The 24,139-nt window shown below is 33.1% G+C and overlaps 1 protein-coding gene across 1 annotated transcript in view; it reads left to right on the top strand.

Moving 5' to 3' along the window:
* Cfap47 (cilia and flagella associated protein 47) overlaps positions 1-24,139 on the top strand; it is a 205,726-nt gene that overhangs the window by 59,476 nt on the left and 122,111 nt on the right. Inside the window, exons 26-30 of the mRNA XM_048335454.1 lie at positions 1,934-2,143; positions 8,614-8,714; positions 10,977-11,120; positions 13,491-13,722; positions 18,654-18,869. Coding sequence (XP_048191411.1) covers positions 1,934-2,143; positions 8,614-8,714; positions 10,977-11,120; positions 13,491-13,722; positions 18,654-18,869 — 903 coding nt within the window. The remainder of the gene's footprint in view (positions 1-1,933; positions 2,144-8,613; positions 8,715-10,976; positions 11,121-13,490; positions 13,723-18,653; positions 18,870-24,139) is intronic.

The following is a 24,139-nucleotide window of genomic DNA, read 5'->3' as shown; positions in this document are numbered from 1 at the left end:
CATAGCTTCTCAAACTTTTCCATGTTGTTTGCATAATTAAGTAACTTTAATATGGCTACAAGTATGGTTTAGGTTGTGCTGTAATAATAGTCAATCTTCAGGGCTGGGAATATGGCTTAGTGGTAGATTGCTTGCTTTGCATGGATGAAGCCCCGGGTTCAATTCCTCAGCACCACATAAACAGAAAAGGCCGGAAGTGGAGCTGTGGCACAAGTTGGCAGAGTGCTAGCCTTGAGTAAAAAGAAGCCAGGGACAGTGCTCAGGTCCTGAGTCCATGCCCCAGAACTGGCAAAAAAAAAAAAAAAAAAAAAAAAAAAAAAAGGTCAATCTTCATTTTTTTTTTTTTTTGTATGTGTGTGTGTGCCAGTCCTGGGGCTTGAACTCAGGGCCTGAGCTTCTTTTGCTCAAGGTTGTAAATGTCTTTTTTATATCCTGACTTAAATTTCTTCAGATATATGCCCAAGAGTTGTAATGTCAGATTGTATGGCAATTTTATTTTTAGTTTTTGAGGAGTCATTATACTACATTCGATAGTAGCTGCACTAATTACATTCTCACCAATTGTGTACGAGAGTTGCTTCTTTTCCTTCATCTTACCAGCATTTATTATTGTGTTCTTATTGACTGCTGTTCTGATTGGAATGAGAAAAATAATGGCATTCTGATTTGCGTTTCTCTTATGGCTAGAGATACTGAGCATTTCTTCATTGGCCTTTAGAACTCCATCCTTTGAGAGTTGTATGTTCCACTCATTTACTCATTAGTTAAGTTGGTTGTTTGTTCTTTTGGACTTTTTGAGCTCCATATATATTCTACTTTTTAATCCCTTGACAGATGTATAGCTGACCAATATTTTCTACCATTCTGTATGCTATCCCTACATTCTAGTAACTGTTTCCATTGTTGTGGGGAAGCATTTTAGTTTAATACAATCCCATATGTCAATCCTTACTTCAGAGACATTGTAGTTCTAGTCACAGGCTATTGCCTGTTCTAGTATTTTTCCCTATTTTTTTTCCTATAGTAGTTTCAAAGTTTCAGTTCTTGTATTAAGATTCTTGGCAGGGTCAGAGAAAGGATGTAGATATCCCACAACAATTTGTTGAAGATGCTACCTTTTCTCTAATGTATGCTTTTGTATAGCAAGAAATATGTGAATATTAACTGGATTTTAAAATATTATGTAAATTGTTTATTATTTAAGCATATAAGTGCTTAGTATCTAAATCTTTATAATTCTAAATACGTGTGCATCTGTTAATACTTAGTGTTCATATACTAAACTTGTAGATATTAAAGTTATAAGTTTTGGTAAACTGTTGTCAGAATATATTTAAGAATAATAGCACAGATACCATGGCTATAGTTTAAAACACATTTTAAGTGATTGGAGCATGGATCAAGTATTAGACCACAGACCTACCAACACAAGGTCTTAGGTTCAAAGCCCAGTACTATGATTTAAAAACACTGTGTTTAATCAGATTTTCTTCCCCCATCAGTCATGGGTCTTGAACCCAGGTTTGGGAGCTACCACTGAGCTTCTGTCTTTGCTCAAAGCTAGCATTCTACCACTTTGAGCCACAGCTCCACTTCCAGTTTTTAGGTGGTTAATTGGAGATAAGGGTCTCATGGACTTTCCTGGCTGGTTTTGAACTTCAATCCACAGATCTCCGCCTCCTGAGTAGCTAGGATTATAGGCATGAACCACCAGCCCAGCATCTGGCTTTTCTTTTTTTTGTGACTCTTATACAACAAAAGAAAGATTAGATCATTTCAACTGATTCTTGACTTGGTTAAATTAACATGTTATCAAAAATGTTTGATCAATGACATTATTTGCAAATATTTGTTGCTTGACTTTTTAGATGATTCGTTAAATTTCAGTTACTTTCTGGTATTTTGAATAACATTTTTTTTTCATTTTAAATAGAAATTCTACAGTACATTTTCAGGTTCCTACAGCAAAGCTTCTTGATGATGATCAAATTCAACCATTTTCTGTGACATTTCCAAAAGGCAGTGTCATCACGGGGTCTCATACTGGAATTAATGCGAGGATTCCTTGCCATCTCAGCTTCAAATCATCTAAAGCTGTTTCATTTTTCACAAAGCTTGTATTTTCTGATGACAGAAATAACTGGTAAGATATTTAAGTGTAGATTCTCTTGTATTTGACAATGGAAAATAATACAAAATCATTAAAGGAGAGGAATCTTCTATCATGAATTTGTACATTAAGGTTAATTTTAGAGTTCAAAATACAAATTCACTTTAGTGAGAAACAGCAAAATAACGGTTTACAGGAATTTTTCTGTCATGGGTTTGTTAGCTTAATTTCTGAGATAATTACTTTCTGGTTCTGTAAAACTGAATGACGATGTGGGCAAAAGTATTACAAGAACTAAAATATAGCATGAAGTATGAAGGATCAAGCTGCTTCTTGTTCTGGTATGTGTTGGGGGCCAAGGAGGATGTGTGTGTGTGCTTGAACTCTGGTACTGTGGCATGATAGCAATTAGAATAAATTCTAAAAAGAGGAATATCATTCATTTTTATTGATATATTAATGAGGCAAAAATGTATGAATTTTCATACATGGAGAAAACAGTAGATTAAGGTGAGACGGACTTCCACTAACAGCAGCAAATAGGGTGTGGTGTGACCTAGGATGATAAAGAGAGGTTTCTTTAAGAGCATTAGATGTGGTAAAATATGTGAAAAGGAGTTGAGGTCAGAAAGAGGTCTCGGTATGTCCTCAGGATTTGGAATAGCTGATATGATATCATCAAGGTAGGTGCTTCCCAGAAACCTTGTGTAATCTAAGAGGGATGAGGAAAGAATGAGGAATATAGGAGAAAGCTTTGGTGATGTGATATAGCAAATGTATAGTGTAGAGGATTTGATGTTATTGCAACGATTTGAACATTTACACTGAATGAAATGTCAGATTGTGCTTTCATAATAGAATACAATAGTCATCACCTTTGAAAAATAACATGGTCAGCTAGTTTTCTCCTACATGGAAAAATATCCCCAAAATCAAAACAAAGCAAAACAAAAATCAGTGCTTCCAGTGTACCTTTTCCCCCTTAATCATGTAAAAGCTTCTTTACTGTTAAACTTTTTTCTCATTCATTTATTTAGCCATTTAGTCTTTACTGAAAAATAGCTCTATGTTTTGTTTTCTTTTGATATTGATGTAACCTCAAAGCTTGTGCCCCTCATGGTGCTACATTGGAGAAAGAACTTAATAAGTTATACAGTGTATAGTCTTACTAGGAAATAAATGAAATGCTTCTATGTATTAGACACATAAAGCATTTAATGGGATGTGATATTTGAGGAGACAGATTTTGTTGTAGAATTAGATGAGAAAATGCTCATAAAAGGCTTAGAATAATCTCTGGCATGTTGCAATAACTGAATCATATTTTAGAATTAGACTTACATTTAGAATTAGTATTCTAGCTGTTCTGAATTATCAGTATAGATAGTATAATGACACAGGAATTCTACATTTAAAAAATTATTGGGTATTTTTGGGCAAATGGTTATTTTTCATAAATACAGAGTTTGGAAAAGGAAAAGTGGCAGGGATTGGAATTCAGTTGTTATGGGGATAAAAATTGCTTTACATTGAATTTTAAAATTGATGTTTATTCTTACCATTTAAAAATGTCTCTGTTAGGAGAATTCACACAGAGACCAGAAAGTTTAAGCTGTGCCAAAATATTGAAATGACTTATTTTGCACTACAGTTTCTACTCCAAGCTGAGAGAAGACATTACATACAGTACAAGCTTGTAATTATAATGAACTAGGGTATTTGCTCTTGTTTTATAAGATACAGCTTGCCCGGCACTTTAGCTAGACATGAACAAAAATAAAAGTTGTAGCTTTGGTATTTCACAGGAATCCTAGCACCAAAGTGCTCTGATTAACATCCAACCTAACATGTTTCATAGAATAAGTTGCATATACGTGTTCTGAGTAACCAAGGAGTTACCACGGGTTAGCAGTTTGTCATTAAGCAAATAACAAGCATAATTTGAAATTTCACAATTAGGGTTGAAATATGTTAGAACTTTGAGAGTTTATACATTTTTTTTTTTTTTTTTTGGCGAGTCCTGGGCCTTGGACTCAGGGCCCCTGGCTTCTTCCCGCTCAAGGCTAGCACTCTGCCACTTGAGCCACAGCGCCGCTTCTGGCCGTTTTCTGTATATGTGGCGCTGGGGAATCGAACCTAGGGCCTCGTGTATCCGAGGCAGGCACTCTTGCCACTAGGCTATATCCCCAGCCCATAGAGTTTATACATTTTAATATCACATTTAATTTTTTTCTATTATTTTCAAAATTAGCTATATATTTTCTTGATTTTAGTACCTAGATTTAGATTGAGTAGCATTAGAGTCAAAGAACACCAGCTATTTTATAAGAAAGTTGACATAGGTAATTGAAAATTAAAATTTAAGTTAAAGGACACAAATCTAAATGGCATCTGCTAAGTAGACTTAGGGTACCAATTAGATATTGGCATTTTTTTCTCATTTTCAAGCAGTGGTTTTCAACTTTGACTGGTTATTAAAATCACTTGGAATCACTTTAGATGTCTTCTTATCACTGAGAAGACCTGAGATAGTTTATCTAGTAATTGACCTGGGCATAGTGAGTTTAAATACTTGAGAGGCTACATATGACTAATTATAGGGGCTCAAGAAAATGGTCTGAGCTCTATTCTCGGTGGTCACAGTTGATTAAGACTAGAGTGGAACCTGAAAATATCCACATCTAACAAGTTCTGATTTATATTGCCATTCTGGAGACAGACTTGTTTAAAAAGTAGAAATTCAGCTTCGATTTCACATCTAAAAAATCAGCATCTATATTTTTTTAAATCTTCCCGAGTATCTTTTGTGCACAGTAAAGTTACAGACCTAGAATGTCTGAATAGAGGGAAAAAATACCATCAAGAGGGATTGAGCAGTGAAACATGGGTAAACATTTGGCAGGAGATAACATTACCACCAGAAAATGGTGTTTTTATAGGAATCTTCAAGCTAGATACCCTCTTTTCCTTTTAGGTAAAACCCAACGTAGTCTACTAATATGTTACTTACTTTATTCAAACATAGATTCTTTACAATTATACTTTACTATAATTCCAAATTTATACCAGATGAAACTTATATTTTGAAACTTTACCCAATATAAAGTAAGAGGTCTGAGATCTATTCCCATTCTTTTTCTTTGTTTATTTCTTTTTTCCCTGTCTCCCTCCCTCCCTCCTTCCCTCCCCCCTCTCTCCCCTGTCTCTCCCCCTCCCTCTTTTCTCTCTCTCTTCTTTGTCCACTCTCTCTCTCTTCTCTTTCTCTCTTCTCTCTCTCTCCTCTCTCTTCCATTTTAAGACATAGTTCCACTTCTGATTTTCTGGTGGTTAATTGAGATAGGAGCCAAACTTTTCTGCTCAGGCTGACTTTAAACTCCGGTCCTCAGATATCAGCCTCCTGAATAGCTACGATTACAGGTGTGAGCTATTAGTGCCTAGTGCCATTATTTTTGTATCCCATAATTTTCTGTTTAATCTTTCAACTCCTAGGTTTTTATTGTTATGTCATGACTCATTAAAATAATTGAGTAAATTATTTTTAAGTTTTTTGTGTGACATGGGTTATTAAGACAAATATTATGCTAAAATTAAAATTATAAATGTATATAAAGAATAGTACAGGATGTGTAATATATGAGACTGAATGAAAAGCAAGTTTAATGGCCAACTGGCACACAATAGTGAGTTTTTTTTCAGTAAATGGTTTTGAAATATTTCTTTGTCAGATAGTGAATGGTGTGGTCTTCAGGATCCACATTCAGTGCTTGAATTGCTTTGAATATTTTCTCTAGGCAATAGATCTGCTCAAGAAGTAGTATTTCAAATTTTATTCATCCATGTAAATAGAAATATCTTATTAATTAATTCAAGTAGTGTTCGCAATAAATTCTCTTATTGCTTCATAGCCAGTGCTAAATTTGACAACATGCATTTTTCCTAGCTGCTTTATAGTGAAATATTTGAACTAAAACCCGTACTAAGTCTAGATAAATACATCTTCCCCAAACTTGGAAGCTTCCTTTTTTCCCTTCAGCCCTTTACTCTGTGAATTAAAAACATATTCTTGGACTGCATTTCGAATGCAAGATCTTCCTTGAAATAATATAAAGAGTAGAACTTTTCAAAGATGATAAATTTAAAATAATGTCATAATATTTCTCATGGTGCTTGATATATTTTTGACAGGCCATCACAGTATTTCATATGATATTGAAAAATGATAAAATATTGTAATTACCAGGCCATTTTTCTCAGATTTAGCACAACATTTCATTCCTGAATAATTGGAACTGACAAGCATAAGAGTTATCTTATCTTTAGTAGTGATAGAGAAGTAATTAGAGATATGTGTTTCAGATACTAATTATTCAGCTACTAATGACCAGAGAGATGAATGATGAGATTTTCTCCGACCTTTTGTAATGAGTTAAATATGTGATCATGGTCATCATGCCATTTCATATGAAAAATAGACGGTTAGTCTGGAAAGAGGTGATCACACAGTTTTAAAACTGTATCCACAAATTTCTTATGCCCAAAGTATGACTTTCCAAATAGAGTTCATAGAGACAGAAATCAGATTAGTACTTTCTAGTGCCTAAGGAAAGTGATACATGGAGAGTGTCTCCTAATTGGCAAAGAATTTGATTTAAGGGGGATGAAAATATTCTAAAATTAGATAATGGTAATTATTTCGCAATTGTGTGAATGTACTAAAAACAACTTATTTATGAACTGAAAGGATGAATTTTGTACTAATACATTACATTTTTAGGGGGTAGCTAACAGATGAATTTATTTATTTATTTTTCTTATTTATTATCAAAGTGATGTACAGAGAAGTTACAGTTTCATATGCTAGGCCTTGGGTACATTTCTTTGTACTGTTTGTTACCATTTTTGGGGGGTAGCTAACCGATGAATTTATTTATTTATTTATTTATCTCATTTATTGTCGAAGTGATGTACAGAGAAGTTACAGTTTCATACGTTAGGCCTTGGGTACATTTCTTTGTACTGTTTGTTACCTCCTCCCTCATTCCCCCCTCCCCCTTTCCCTCTCCCCTCATGAGCTGTTCAGTTGGTTTACACCAAATGGTTTTGCAAGTATTGCTTTTGGAGTCCTTTTTTTTATCCCTTGTCTCTCAATTTTGATATTTTACATTTTAAAATGTTGTTATCAGAAAGAAATTAAGACCTTTAATACCTCCTTTATAAAATTATTGAACTCAGTATCATTGGTAATGGGTTATCTTGTCACAAACAGTAAAAGTATATTTCTGTCGCTTTCATCAACATCTAAATTGTATCTTTACCTGCTCTTACCATAAGTGTCTTTGCCTCTGTGTGCAAATTCTAATGATGGGTGCCTGTTTACTATGTTATGAATGTTATATAAGTCCCAGAATATAATTGAAACATATGATATCAGAATACCTTTTAGCTTCACTGTTACTATAATGCTGGGTATTTTAGGATAAATAATCTCCCACTAATGAGTCCTATCTATATGCCATGACATAGGAATAGGAAATCTATAAATATTGCCATTATACCCTCATGATCCTTTAGACCCTAATAAGCTGCTTTACTGTCCCAGAAATGTTTGCTAACAAGTATGGTATCAGTATTATTAGCTGAAGGACTCTTCTATATTCTAATATATTTTAATTTCAGTAAATGAAGTTAACGATATCAATAAATTAAATATCTATATTGCTATATTGTATACTTTGTAGAATTTCTGCATAATATACTCCCTGAAGGAATATTGTTAAATAAATATTATATGTGTTGTTTATTCTTTTTTAAATTTTTGCCCATGATGGCTATTCTTTATTCTGAGTATTCAGTTTATAAATATTCCAAGTGGTAATGCTTTATTAGTTGCTTATGTGGTAGTTTTCTTTGGTAGCATTGTTAATAAACTAGCGTTTAAACAAAGGTTTCTTAATATATTAAGAGATTTCTGATACATAGAGGGAATGTTCCCAAGGAACACAGAAGCAGGTCACAGTACCTCAGGGAAAACTGCATAAAGGTTGAACATCTGTGCTAGAATTATCTTTTATTTCCTTTATTTTTTTCCTTTATGTAACTGTCATTATTGTTGAAACAAAAACTAACAATTTCATTTTCATGATGGTATTGGTGATAGTGTCTTTAGGTAAACCAAATAATTTCAAAGATTATTAATGTGAGTAAATTAAATGAGGTCACTTCACCTTTAAAATTTCCTCAATCTTGTTTTTTTTTAACTTGTAGCTATGATCTATGTTCTGGAACACTCTTGACAATGACATTTATAGTATGTATAAAGAACTTTAAAATAAATACTTTAATACCTTATTTATTGATAGGGTAGATAATTGCTCCCTCCAAAAAATAGGTGGAGAGAAAAAAGGTGTTTCTGCCATCAAAGGTATCTTGGAAACTTAGAAATATTTTTTGTATTTGATGAATCTGAAAGATTTTATATTGAAATGAAGTGCTTTTACTTTTAGGTTTTCACTTCCAGTTGCTGCAACAGCCGAAAATTGCATTCTTACTATATATCCATATTTGGCTGTTCATATTGATAAGCAAAAAGTTATTTTAAAAGATGGTAAGTCACTTTCTTTTACTCTTATTGTGTAGGTTTTTCTTATCTAAAACTAATGTATAAATATAGAGTGAATTAAAAATTAACATCAGTAGATATAGCTTAGTGATAGAAAAGTTAGCTAATGTGTGGACACCCTCAAAGTTTCTCCTAGCATAATCCATCAATCACTATATCAATGTAACAGCTATTTTCTAACATCTATCATTACCAGAAGTTATGCTTATCATTTAGAATAGAATATGATAGTGTCTTCTAATCTTGAAAAATTGCAATTAAGTGGAGATTACAAAAAATAATTACAGGGGCTGGGGATATGGCCTAGTGGCAAGAGTGCATGCCTCATATACATGAGGCCCTGGGTTTGATTCCCCAGCACCACATATACAGAAAATGGCCAGAAGTGGCGCTGTGGCTCAAGTGGCAGAGTGCTAGCCTTGAGCAAAAAGAAGCCAGGGACAGTGCTCAGGCCCAGAGTCCAAGACCCAGGACTGGCCAAAAAAAATAATTACAGAAAAAATAATTCTACATAGGAATCAAGTGAGGTGTTGATTATATGGGCTGGTATACAGACTCTGGTATTTTAGAATTACTTCATAGGAGAGATAACATTTGTTTAGAATTTGACAACTCTCTCTAGGCTTCTACACACCATAATTTTCTTGGGTTCATCAAACCACTCTTGATTGCTTCTTAGCATCTTTCATAGACTCTTTTTCTTCTGTATGTACTTTTTAATCTTTCCATTTATTGGAGTTCTTACCTTTTGTCCCTTTGTCCCTTCTATGGCTTCATTTATAGTTTATAGTTTATATCTCCAACTCAAATCCACTGAGTTCAACTACCTTCTTGTTCCCTAAGGTACTTCTCCCCTACAAGCATAAGCCAAATTAACTCCCCTTTTGATTTTTAAAAAAATATACTAATACCCAATCCCTGTAGATGTATATAAAGTCTCAAATACTCTCTTTCTCCTACTTCAAAAAGCTATCCTTCACACTCTGGTCACAGGGAGACTTATAAATCAAAAGTTTTATCCTGTCATTTTCATATATAAAATCTTCCTATGAGCCATGTCTGGTGGCACATGGTTGTAATACCGTAGTCAGGAGGCTGAGTCAGAAGAATCATGAGTTTGAGGTCAGCCTATGCCATATAGGAAGACTTTCTGCAAACAAACAAACAAAACAACTCAAAAATCTTAGCATGGCATATCACAGACAAATGGATGAATCCAGTAAGACCCCAAAGTCATGGACATGGCCAGTGGCTTCATTCTCATTTCTGGATATCTATCTCTCTGTGTTTAAATCACAGTAAATTTCTGTGAGTTCTTCTAAGATCTATGTTTTGCTGATGATCTTCCCTGTGATTGGATCATTTTTTCCTATTGGATCCTTTATATCTGCACACAGAAGAGGATGTAAGAGATTTGTATTTCCATTGTATACCCTGGTAATTCTGTGCAATTCTGCCCATGGCCCTTCTAAATTTTTGAATTACCATGCTTATTATCTATATCCCTTTCCAGATATTTGAATCTAAAAAGCCTCGGAGAGTGAGAATTATTTATCTTCTTATTTTCATTATGCTCATGCTTCACACACTATTTGGAAGATAAAAATACGTATTCACTCAATATTATGTAATGGACCACCTAAATTATGAAACAAGAAACTAACATTTTCACAAGTGGATTACATTTTCTGTAGTATATTTTGAGCATCAAAAATATTTTAAAGCTGTCTATGCAGCAAGCATGCTGGCATATTTCTATAATCCTAGATAATTAGGCGTCTGAGATAGGAAATTATGATTGAAGGTGTTCCCAGGCCCATGATCTTCCTATCTTTGCCTCCTGAATAGCTAGGATTGCAGTTGTGTGCTCCTTCTCCTACTTGTTGATATTTCAGAAAGTCAACTAGGAATACTTTTGTTAGTGACCATTTTCTTATATCCCATTTTGAAAACCGTATGTAAATAATTTCAGTTGTTTGGTAAAATGTCTTAAACACACCTCTTTATGCAAAAGATGAACATGATTCTTCCTTTAATAACTTAGACATAACTATTGTCTTTTCAAGTATATTTTATTCAATTTAAGAAACCATAATAACTACTATGATAGTTCTCATATTTGTTATTATATTTGATGTGTAATGGATGTTTAGATTTTCACTTTATCTTAGATAAGTATAAAAAACAGGTTAATTAATTAGATCATGAATTCCACCAATGATTGATGGAACAACATGTCTTTTCTAGAAAGGGATGTAACTCACCCAAAACCAAGAAGCAGCTTTATGATTCCCTACAGAGATTATAAACTATACTCTTCTGGTTCAATAAGGACGTCCATTGCTTCTAGATACAGTGAAGCAGAAGTTACGAGGGGAAATCTTTTTGTCGGTATGTGACAAATGTATATTTCTCAAATTGAGTCCATGATGTTATCTGCATATTTTCATCTAAAATTTGTTTTTTTTTCAAGTAAGAAATTCATGACACGAACTAACATGAATTGATCTTAGTCTTAAATGTGTTATCTGCTTTGGAAGTTCTGTGCAATGCAATGATCAATACCAAAAGTTCTCTTGGACTTTGGAAGTCTTAGGGTCAGAGCACTCTTTCCTAGACTGTACCATGTACTACATAGTTATATTTCTCAAGTGGAGTCCTATGAAAATGGAAAATAATGATTTATATGCTTTAGAGTATGTACTGTAGTAATATTTAGCTAAAATGTTAATTACCATGTGTTCCTGTGTCAATTTGATTTGATATTCTTGGTACATTCTGTCAGTTTGAGAGCTGCTTCTCTAAGAAAGAAGTGAGCACAGATCTGAGATGAATATCATCTTCAGTGAACTGTTCAAATATCCATCTCCCAACATCAGAACTTACAGGCATAGGCAGGAAAATTGGGAAGAGTCCCAGGGGCACACGAATAGGATTGAGAGTTGATAAATGGGGTCATATCAAACTACAACGTTTCTGACCAGGAAAGGACACCGTTATTAAACTAGAAAGAAGGCTAGCAGACAGGGAGAAGAGGTTTACCAGTAGTATAGCTGACAAAGGCCTAATAGCCAAAACATACATGGATCTCAAGAAATTACCCATCCCCCCCCCCAAATTAAAAAAAACAATCAATAAATGGTCAAAGGAGTTTAAGGAGAAGAATGGCATATAATCACACGAGGAAAGGCTCAATATCCCTGACCACAAAGGAAATGCAACTCAAAGCAAATTGAGATTCCCTCTCACCCCAGTTAGATTGCCCACATCAGTAATTTGAACAATAACAAATGTTGGCAGGGAAGTAGAGAGAAGGGAACCCTATTGTACTGTTGGTGGGAATGTAAACTAGTACAACTATTCTGGATGACAGTTTCGAGATTCCAACTAAACATAGAACTTCCCTATGATCCAGCCATAGCACTCTGTAGCATCTAAACATTACATGTCAGGATGTGGTAAAGACACTTGCACATTCACACTCACTGCTGAATTATTCACAATAGATAAGTTATAGAAATAGTCCACATGCTTTGCAATAGATGAGTGTATTTTAAAATGTGCCACCGATACACCATGGAATTTTACTCATCCATTAGAAAGAATAATTTTAGTCATTTGCAGGGAAATGGATGGATCTAAAACAAATCATGACAAGTGATATACGCCAAGCTCTGAAAGACAAAAGCGCATATGTTTTCTCTCATATGTGGAAGCTAACTCTAAAACACAAGTAGATTTACAACTTACTTGCAGCTTATGCATTTACACATGAACAGTCTAAAGGAGGACACACTTAGAGGAGGAATGCAAAGACATAACTGCTCTGAATATCTAAAATGCTACTTACCGAAACAAATGTCAGGAAATGGAAACATGTTTTTTGTTGTTGTTGGTGGTGGTAGTGGTGGTGTTACTGTTGGTGGTATTATTTGGTTTTGTAGTTCTTTTTATTCATCTCTTTTGGGAGGACAGGGCAAAGTGAGTGCACAGGAATGGAGGGAGGAAAGGTGAAAAATTGTCATCATGATATTCAATGTACCCTATGTAAATAATGAACTATGCAACTTATGAGCAAGAACTGGAGGGGGGAAAGGGAAAAGTGAAGGAAGAGGTGACATTATCCAGGAAGCATTTTACTCATTACTTGATTTATGAAATTTTAACTACTTTGTGCAACTACTTAATAATACCAATAAAAATCCATCTCCCTAAATATGAGTAATATTGAAAAATTTCCCTTTCATTGAGAGCCAAGTCAAATACTGTGATATTTTTAGTAAGCCTGGACATTTTTCACTATTACATAATGCAAATAGCTTGGAAAAATTATGTAATCATTTTATAGTCTTAAGAATCCTCCTAACCCCCAAATACTCTGACACACTAAAATATTTGCTTTAGACAAAATTTTGAATATTTGTTTCTATAATTCATTCAACTTCAGTTTAAATGTTGTGTAGTAAAAAAGCTGAAAAACCTTCCTACATTTTCTTAGGTAATTAAAAGTGAAACGTTCTGTTACCAGTATGACAATAATGTAATGTAACTCTGCTGACATTTGTGAATCTTAAAAAATGATTTTGAGTATTTGAAATGACCATGTTTTTATTATTTTAATAGAAGAAATATATTCAGCAGTAATTCAAAGTCATAGAATACTTTATAGAATGTGCTTCATTTTTGTAAATATAAATAGCAATTGCTGACAGCTATTTTGCTCTATTGTTAATTATTTTTATGTGTAAATGCACATTCTAGGTATGGAGATAATACGTGAACCCCTGAGCTCAAATGTTAGTGAACGAATCCGAAAAACGAATGAGAAATCAGTGCCAGCCGAAGAGAAAAATGAACAATTCTTTCTACCTGAGGAAGGATCAAAGGCGCATGTATTTTTCCAAAAGATTGTGCATGCAGCCCAAAATTGGTTCAGTCTCTTCGGCTGGCCAGGCGGACCTCATTTGATAACAATTCCAGAGACTGTGAGAAGGTGACATTTTTGTCTTTCTCTAAATTTTCTATTTGCGTCATGTTGTAAATTATAATCCATTCATTGGGGGGTAATTTTACATGAAGAACAATATTAAATAATCACCTAAATGGATAAGTATGATGGGATTATTAAGAAGAGTAAAAAATACAAACATAAAATCCTTTATCCCACAATTACTTTTTACACAAAATATTTCATTTTATTTTAGTTCATTAAAATTAATTTTATTAACGTGTATTAATTAAATGAATATATGAACAAATATCAAAGTTGATTCTGTGACGTGACTGCTATTAGTAATGCTACAATATACACAGATATGTAGGTATCTCTATGGTATGCTGACTTTGATTGCTATGACTACATACCCAGAAGTTGTATTAATCTACATATCAGTTTTCTCTTTTACACCACAGTTTAATGTATTTTGTCTGTAAATTGTATTTCAGAAGTCTTGGATATTGTGGCCATGATTGCTTGCCATTTTTTTCTTGATTTCTCTCTGAATATAAAAGTTCTTCAATATTTCAACCCTTGATTTTTTTTCCTTCCTGATGTTCTTTATTGGTGATATTTTCATTGAACTTTTTCTTTGGCTATGGATCTCTTCTTTTTCATGATTTCCATTTGTTTTGTGTTGTTGTTTCTGTTAGATGTCTTTAGTTTTACTGAATTTCTCATGAGTCTTGAATTGACTTCTGTTCATTTTATTTGATCACTTCACTCCTCTTTGAGGTCATTGATCATTTTAAAATTAGACTTTTGATATATTTTTATTATGCTACTGAAGATATTGAAACTTTCAAGCAAATTACATTGTTTTACTTTTTCATATTTATTTTTCTGTGTTGTAATTGATACATTTGCTGAGACAAAAATCTTTTCTGGTTGTATATGGGGTTCTTAGTGAGTGGTCTTGTCTTGAGGGCTCAATCCTGAGCAGCACTCTGGGAAGAGAAAACAAACTACTGTAAGAGCAATAATACCAAAACTAATTTAATTAGACAGTATAATATGAAGGAAGGAAGGGAGGGAGGAAAGAAGGAAAAGAATGGAGGACTGGAATAAAGCAGGAAGAAAAGCAGAGAAATTGAACTTCACTTTCTAGTTAACATATGTAATTAAACTCTGTAGAAACCAATTCATAAAAGTAAGGGCAACAGGGAGCAGACCATATATTGAGTTGCAAGATGTGCAGATCGAGTAAAATCAAATTAGGCAATTTTTTATTATTGATGATTTTTTAGTATAGTAGTGTGTATTCAATACTGACAGCCGTTTAGGTATTATTTTTAAAACATTTTCCAAAATACCAGTATAGAAATAGCCATTGAAAAATATAATGGAATACAATGTATGCTTGAGAAATTGTTAGGAAAAGCATAGTCAATGTTATATTTCACTTCAACTTTTTAAATTGTGGGAATGAAGATTTGCTCCAGAACCAACCTAGATGACTTCTAAACAACTGATTATAAAATCATCATATTATATCGGAAATCCCACTTTATTTGAGAGGCGTGATTATAATACATATTGGTGTTATTCTGGGATTCCACTCTAACACATACTTCTCAGCAGCTGCCAGAATCCCTTTAGGAAGCTTAGAAAGAAGGGTTCCAATTGTTTTAAAGCTATTTTCACAGAGGACTTCTGATTTAGTTTAAGTACATAAAATCGGGTAAAATGTCAAATTTTCAGTAAAATGATTTATCATTTGCTATGAGTGTTCCAAAAAGTATAAAATATGCTCTTTCTGTTTTTCTTTTCCATTTCCTTGTCTACATAATGGACATGATAATACTTACCCTACAGGGATGCTGTAATACTGTAATATGTAAAATATCCCTTTAAATTGTATTAGAACAGAGCTTAGGCTGTAATTGCGTGGTAATCGTTAACTCTTATTCATAAATTTCCTGAGGATTGTGTTGCATATTTCTTTTTTTTCTTTTTAAGAAAGGTTTTATTTTCAAATATTTATTCATAAGAAGTGGCAAAAACAACACGGATGATAGGTATTCTCTCTGTTGCCACAAATGGTTACATCTCAGATGCAGTATAATAGCAAAATCAGGGCTTTGATTTTAATACAGTTTGCATGCATCCTTTCATCATATATGTAGATTTGTGTACCCAACACCCAATCAAGATACAGAGCTATTTCATCTCCATAGTCATCTTTCCTGTGCTACTGTTCTATATCTAGAGTCCTGCTCAACATGTAGGCTTACAAAGTATCCCCCTAGTCTTTCTTTAGTTCTTTCTGAATGCCTCACTTATTATTAGGTAAAACAACTCATGCTATATTTCTGAATTCATAAATCTTTGTCACTAATCCTTCTATTTGTCAGTTGAGAGTTTAACATCTATCACTGCATGCCTATACAAATGTTATTTTATTAATAGAATTTCAATTTTTATGGAGAATTTTCCCTGCCTAAGTTTTATTTACTTCAGGATTTTTACTTTGTAATTTCTAAAGTTTACCTTTGTGTGAGCATATTTGTGTGTGAAGGGGGCCGGGGAGAAGAGCAAACACTTTGTGCTACTGCCAAGTTCATTGATAAATGTAATAATCTTAAAATAATGTCACCTCATTTCTAGGCCCATTTGTGCTGTCAGCAGTAACCAACAAAACAGAAATATGTCCTTAGCTTCAAACTATGTGTTAAAAAGAAAGTGACTGTAATAACTTATTAGCAATGAGGTTCTGAGCTCTTACCTCTTCACATTATTTCAAAAATACTGAAGGATTTTACTATTTTTATTTTCAAAATAGTTTCTTTTATTTCTGGCTTGCTTGTGATGTTAAGTGGTAAATAGTTTCTTGATGGATAATAAGTACACTGAACTTTAGCATGATCACATTTTCTATCTTCAGCATAGATGAATTTTTGTTGAAAAATAAATATAATTTGATAATGAAAGAGAAAGAATAAGGTGAAATTATCTAGCTGTTATGTATAATAACTACCTTGGTGGTATATGTACACAAGTAGACCTTAAAAAATGATCATGTAGTTTTTACACCTTAATTTGTTTTTCAATGGGCAATTAAGTGATACAATTAGCAATGCTATCTTCTAGAAACCATCAGAACATTAAATTATGAAATTCTGTTAATGTTTATGTGCTAGAGGTGCTTTGAAGGCCAGGTTTATTTCTTATGGGCATTTTAAATCATGACTAAAATACATGTGAATAGAAACCTGCAAACCTTCCTGTGTAGATTTCACATTCCCAATATGTCACAGGCCTACTGTGACCTTAGCTATACTACCAAAGCTATTGCTTGAGTTTAAGTTTGATATTGATTTTATTTTTAACAATTTTTGTCAAATATCCTAAAGACAGTATTATCTCTGTGTTAAAAAAAATACACTCATGAAACTAGCACTTAAATCAAGACATAGGAGAAAAAAATAGCATTGCTGAATTCTTCCTATCTCCTTGTGTACTTGATTTTTCTCTTCCAAGAAGATATCCATTATTCTGAATTATAACATTCCAGGTTACTTTTATCTATTTTTAAGCTTCATATAAGGAATCATAGTTTGCATTTCTTTGTATCTGAGTCTTTTGATCAATATTATATTCATGTGATTTATACACATGCTTACATGTAGAAGTAGTTTGCCTTTAACAGAGTACTATAGGACATTGAATGTGTTTACTACAGTCTCCATGAGAAAGATAGTTGTACTGTCCTAAGACTTTTCTATTATGAATAATTCTGCTTTGAAATACTTAGTACATATCTTTTGATGTATATTTCTGAAAGGTATATATGTGAGATAAAACTGTTAAATCATAAGGTAGAAATATGATCATCTTTACAAGATCTTTATAACACATTTTTCAAGATATTTGTTCTAATTGTCCCTCACAAAAGCAGTACACGTGCTTTCCAGCTCTGTTCATTCTAAGAAATATAAACTGTCAGCCTTCAGCATCGACTATTCACGTGGATGTTTTTTGAACTGACATTTTGCTGTTATTGATGTTAAGAGAAGTTTCACTTGCTCTGTGCATTTGAACATACTGTCATCAAGTATATTGATGACATCCTCCTACTATAAAAAAAGTGGATCCCCTTTATTCCTTGTTTGCAGGAATTTTGTGTGTTTTGCATCTGAGTTGTTTTTCAGCTGTGTGTATTATAAGAACTGTCTCTAGTGTATTCTAATTCATGAATGATTCTTAGTTTTGTCTTTTTCTTGGGCATGAAGAAATTTCCTCCTCACCACCCCCAGCTTTGCTCTTTTTTCTCTTACAACAACTATTTGATCCTCTCCAAATTTATTCTTTGTAACATGATGTTAGATAAAGGTTAAGATATATTTGATTTTTCCTTATTCCTACTGCCAGTTGATTCAATACCATTTATGATATTTATTCAAATAATTTGATATTATTGTAGGGTTTACCTAGTCAATTGAACATCATTCTTCATATTCCTTATTCATTCTATTATGTTTCCTTTCTAATATGTCAAGCATCTATGTATCTGTGAACATATGTGATTCATTTTTTTGTAGTACTAGGGCTTGAACTTGGGACTTCACACTTGCTAGACAGGCATTTGGCCACTTGAAAACATTTCCAACTTTTTGTTTTCCCTAATTTTTATGTAATTTCTTTGTGCTCAGTTTTAGTAATTTGGATCACTCATACAATTAGTAAGTAACAAATACAGTAGTTCAACACCTTTTTTATTCTCAAGCCAGTTTATTCACAATTCAATCTTATGTGTTCAAATAAGATACTAGATATTTCTGGAAATATTTAAAACTTGAATTTAGACAAGTTTGGTAGTGAGAGGAATTTTTTGCTTAGTTGTTGTTAGTAGTATTTTATTTAGTCATTGAACATTTGTTTTTACTATGTATAATTTAAGAATTTTTAACTTATAACCTTTTCCATAGAGACGTCCAAAAAATGCGAAGCTATTCCATGAAGACCCCTAAGAAGTACAAACAAAATGATTTCTCCAAATACAATAAGACCATTTATGATATGATCTACCACCTGAGTGGAAGAATGCCACCTGGAATTAGTATGAGCCAATCTTTACCATCAGATGACACTGAAAGAGTGCTACAGCTTCATAAGCAACACTCTTCACTTTTGAACTTCATTACGTAAGAAATACGTTCGTTTAAGCATATAATTATGCCTACTTAGATGGATGGATTGATGGATAGATTTAGAGGATAGCTGGATACATAGATCATCTTTGAAATTTTTGTCTTGATTTTTAAATATTTGTCATTGCATACCTTATAAAATACACAATAGAAAAATATGTGCTAGTAAAAGAAAATAAGTATTCTATGATCTTTTATACTTATATTTTACCTTTGTAATTCAAGGCAGGTATTTTCACAATTTACCATACATTTATCATACAGGTCTTATTAAAATGATTTTCTGGTCCTTATCATAGAGTTTATGATTGCTATTTGCATTTATTACAACTTCCTAAGTCCTGGACCATAATCTTATTTTGAAAATTCTTATGTAAGGCACATAATAGCGAAAATAAACTTAACAAAAAAGTGAAAGAAACCTATTAGCTTTATTCCTCTGTTTACTGTTAGTATCATCATAGATTGGAGAATCTGTGAACTTTTAGTTTTATAATTTAAGACTAAAATGCTAATAAGAAGGTAAGATATTTCACACATGATTGACACTAACCTATTGTAAAAATAATTATGATCATAATTCTGTTACTCTAAATGACACATGTCCAAGAAATGGGAATGCAATGGTGATTGAAGTCTGAGGAGAAGGGCTGTGATTGCGGCTCAGATGGTAGAGTCCCTGGTCTTGCAAGCACAAGATCCTGAGTTCAAATACCAGTTCTGAAAAAATGTATGAGCATAGGGCTTTTGAGTTTATATTGCTTCTTTGTACTGTATGTTAATATTGTTGTTACTGAAATTCCTACCTTTACAGGCACTAGTCTTATTTGACCTTCATGTTCCTTCTTCACTAAAGTAGCATTAGTTACTTACAATTTTTACATTAGTGCCCTTTTCTCTTTTGCTTTTCGGTTTGTAGAATCTACTCTTAGTTGGCCAGTGATATTCTTTGTCAGATGAAAGGCAAGCAAAGGACCCTTAAGTCAAGAATAAAATCCTTCCTGGCACTGGGGGCACATGCCTGTCATCCTAGCTACTCAGGAGGCTGAGATCTGAGGATCAAGTTCAAAGCCAGCCTGGGCAGGAAAGTCCTTGTGCCGCTTATCTACAATTAACCACAAGAAGAACCAGAAGTGGCACTGTGGCTCAAGTGGTAGAGTGGTAGGCTTGAGCTGAAGAATACAAAGACAGCTCCCAAGCCCAGAGTTCAAACCCAGTGACTGACAAAAATCCAAAAGAAATAGCATTCAGTTTTAAAATTTATAAATCAGGATTTTTTGACCCCTCACAGTGTACTATTAAAAGGTAGACATATACTGACCAGAATAATTCTTTCATTTGTTAATTTTTCAATGCCGTATAGTCAAATTGGCTTAATTTATTTATGGCTTGAAATAGAGCTAGAGTAATGACCCAGGTAGCCAATCATGAAGCTTGTTATGTTGGGGTATTAAAGACATTCCATTGAAGAAGCAGTGAGTTACATATATCTGGCTTTGAAACCACAATATGAATGACAGATATTTTATTGCATCAGTTATAGGGAAAATTGTGATCCATGGTGAGACTTAAAGTCAAAGTCCCCATCGCAGAATCAACAGCATATGTTCACTTGACAAGTAGGTTCCACTGACAGAGACAACATTGACAGAGAGATCAAGCGTCCAGAAAAATCATACTTTGCATATATAGATTGATAAATGTATCCTTGTCTCATATAAGCCCTGTTTCATGCATGGTTTATTCAGATCCTAGGAGACTTATGCAATTTGCAGCCCTCCTTAATCAAACAATAACAAACCAAAAATATAAAACTAGAGCACATATTTCTAAGGTATCAGGAATATAGGGAAGTTTATACTTGAAGATTTATTTACTTGACAATGAATCTTCTCTTTCCAGATGTTTCCTTGCATTAGAAGTAAGGGAAGAGGACCTGAATTTCTTTTAGTATTTAGCACAAAGAGCAGAATGACATCAAACTGTTTGGCTTGTAATTCACAAAGAAAGATACAAAGACACATCCCTAGCTCTCTATAGTCAATCTTAGTGGGCAACATTATATTGATTATATAAAAATGGTATAATCATTATTTTCCATTCCTCTGTCTCATAATTGAGTTGGTGAATTTCACTGTTATGTGAGTATTATGAGGGTAGAAATCACATGTCATTTGTCTCTTATCTTTGATAACGGAGGGTTATTGATAGCACAGAATGAGGTAAATGTCTTTTCTTTATTTAACATTCTCCTTCACAGACATTTGCCTTTTGAGTTTGTGTCTCATAATGAATAAAACTTGGAAATTATGTCTCAGTATAGTCACATAAAACTTATGAGAATAATTTGTAATTTAAAAATTTAACAGAAAAGTATCACAAGCAAAGGATTTATATTTCAGGAGAATGTAAGCAATGAGAGAGGATCATATTAGAAAAAGGTAGAATATACATTATGCATTTTAAACATTAAAACCTTATTAAACTGTGAATTTGCAAGTAGAATTTTATTTCATCATACCTGTATTAGTTTTCTAGGACAGACAGGGTAGCTTAAAGAACAGAAATTTATTTTCTCACAATTTTAGAGGCTGGAATTCTAAGATCTTCATCTGAGGCCATACTCCTTGGCTTGCAGATAGATTTCACCAGGTCGTCATGCGTTCTTTCCTCTCTCTATAAATATCCTTGGTGTCTCTCAGTGGGTTCAGAATTATTCTTCTTAAAAGACAGCATTTCATGGACTTTCCTCCCTGGGCTGGCTTTGAACTGCAATCCTCAGATCTCAGCGTCCTGAGTAGCTACGATTACACACTTGAGCCACCAGCACATGACTTGGAGATAAGATCTTTGAGGAAGTAATTAAGTGTTCATACTTAAAGATATATATCCTTTTGAGATGAAGAGATTCTCTTGCCCCCCCACCTTTCTTTTCTTCTCTGTCTTCCTCCTTCCATTTCTCCTAAACAGAAAATAAAAGTAGCTATGTGTAAGAAAATAAAATTGTATTGTTTAAGCCAAGCTGCTGGCCCAATGAATTTCATTATGGAAGACCAACACAGAGAATACTATCTTTTTGTTCAATTTTACTTGCTTTTGACTTCACATGTTTATGATATGATTTATTTTGTTTGAATTTTTTTTTTCATGGGCTGGGAATGTGGCTTAGTCGTAGAGCACTTGCCTAGCATACATGAAGCACTGGGCTCCAGTCCTCAGTACCACATAAACAGAAAAAGCTGGAAGTAGAACTGCGGCTCAAGTGAGAGCACTAGCCTTGAGCACAGAGAGGCTCAGGGACAGTGCCCAGGCCCTGAGTTGAAGCCCAGGACTAGCAATTTTTTTCACTTATTTTTTGCATATTCAAAAATTAAATCAAGTAGACTATAAACATCACATGCCCTGTATTGTAGCTGAAATGTAAGACTTAAGAACATAAAATTATAATTCTTATTTTTTTAATTTCACTTAGTGTTAAATTATTCATTCCTCAAAAATAAATATATCTATATAAAGCAATATACGCTCCCTTATAGCTAAATTTAATTTAATGGTTTTTCATATATTATCGTTGCATAATTTTAAACTCTTCTTTATTTAGGACTGTTTTAGAGTTTATTTGATGAACTTTCATCTAAGAATGTAGTATTTCAAAGTAACCAAGTGATCCTGGAAGAGTACACTGAACTGGAATAAAATAATCAAATGGATTCAGGCTTAGATTCCAGCTCATTTGTATTTCTATAACCATTCACAGTTACTTCATCTGATTTAGCTTCAAGTCCAACATTTATAAAGCTGAGGATGAGAATTCTCAAACTTTTTGGTGATAAAATGTGCAATAAAATAAGTTATTATTATTAATTTAACTTCACTGCAGTATCATCTAAGGCTTTCATATGCTAAGGTTCTTTCATAAACTTATTTCAATATGATAAACATTACTGTAGTAATATACTGAAAATGACTTATGATATCTTTACTAGAGTATTTTAATAAATTTCTATTAGAAAACATTTTATTTATATAAGGAATATCAAAAAGTCATTGTTTGCCAGTTACATCCTCAGTTTATTAGATGGAATAGGAAATTTGTTGAAATGTATGTTTGAAACTGAAAACACCTTTTATTTTAATTTATCATTTCCTACTTTTGATTCTGGGAATCTGTTTCACTAAGGAAAAGCCAGTTATAAAATATGGCAAATTTCCCAATATACTTATTTCAAAATGTTAGTTATGTGCTTATAATTTGATGGATTATTAACTGGGAGCAAAAGAAGTTCTGAATATTTCTACAGAAATTAAACTATTCTGTGATAGCATTATTAAACTCTGTGGTACTTGTATCTTTGTGTTAATTCTTTTAACATTCTTATTGTCATAGCTCCCAATAGTGTTGACATTTGCATGGGTCGTTTTTGTTTTGACATGTTATGTAAGGATGCGAGTACGGAAAAATGATTTTGGCATTAAAGCCAAGCCATTCAGATTTATTTGCTCTTTATCAGCAAATACTTGCCCATCAGGATATGTTGACTGTGATAAAATTACTTAACATTTAGAAATGGCAGCATGGTTAATAAAATTGGGTCATTAATCCAAGATATGTGCACATGTTTCATCATGTAAATAAATCTACTGAAATTCAAAAGTCATAAAAGCTATTAGCTTCCCCAGTTAAATTTGATGACACAGTGGAATGACTTCTGTGCAAGTAATATCAACTTTATGCAATAAATAAACACATTTTTAGAGATTAAGTTAGAATTAAACATAATTTGAAGATTAGTTTGGAATTGAATAACTCATTTAATCACATTTTACCTTTATTACTGAAAGCATGGAAAAATCCTCAAGTAAGAAACTTAGTACTTAAAAGTGTAGCCATATCAGTTATTAAAGTAAATTCCCTATAGCACTACAAAAAATCATAATATCTACTGATAAGACAAATATGGGGCTTGGAATGTGGCTTAGTGGTAGAATGCTTGTCTAGCATGCATGCATGAGGCCCTGGGTTCGATTCCTTGGTACCAATGAAATAAATAAATAAAATTAATTAAAAATAGAAATGTAAATATTGGGCTGATGAAATAGCCCTTGAAATAGATTCAGGGTGGAAAACAACAAACATTGATGACAGCATCAACCTTTAAAATGTAAAAGTATATTCTTCATCCTTAACTTTTATCCTGCACCACTCTCTCCTGCATACTATATAGAATGTTCAAATACATAACAGATGATGTACTTGTCTGAGA

Source organism: Perognathus longimembris, chromosome 28, assembly GCF_023159225.1.
Source record: "Perognathus longimembris pacificus isolate PPM17 chromosome 28, ASM2315922v1, whole genome shotgun sequence".
Classification (NCBI taxonomy): domain Eukaryota; kingdom Metazoa; phylum Chordata; class Mammalia; order Rodentia; family Heteromyidae; genus Perognathus; species Perognathus longimembris.
This window is presented reverse-complemented; position numbering and strand designations above follow the sequence as displayed.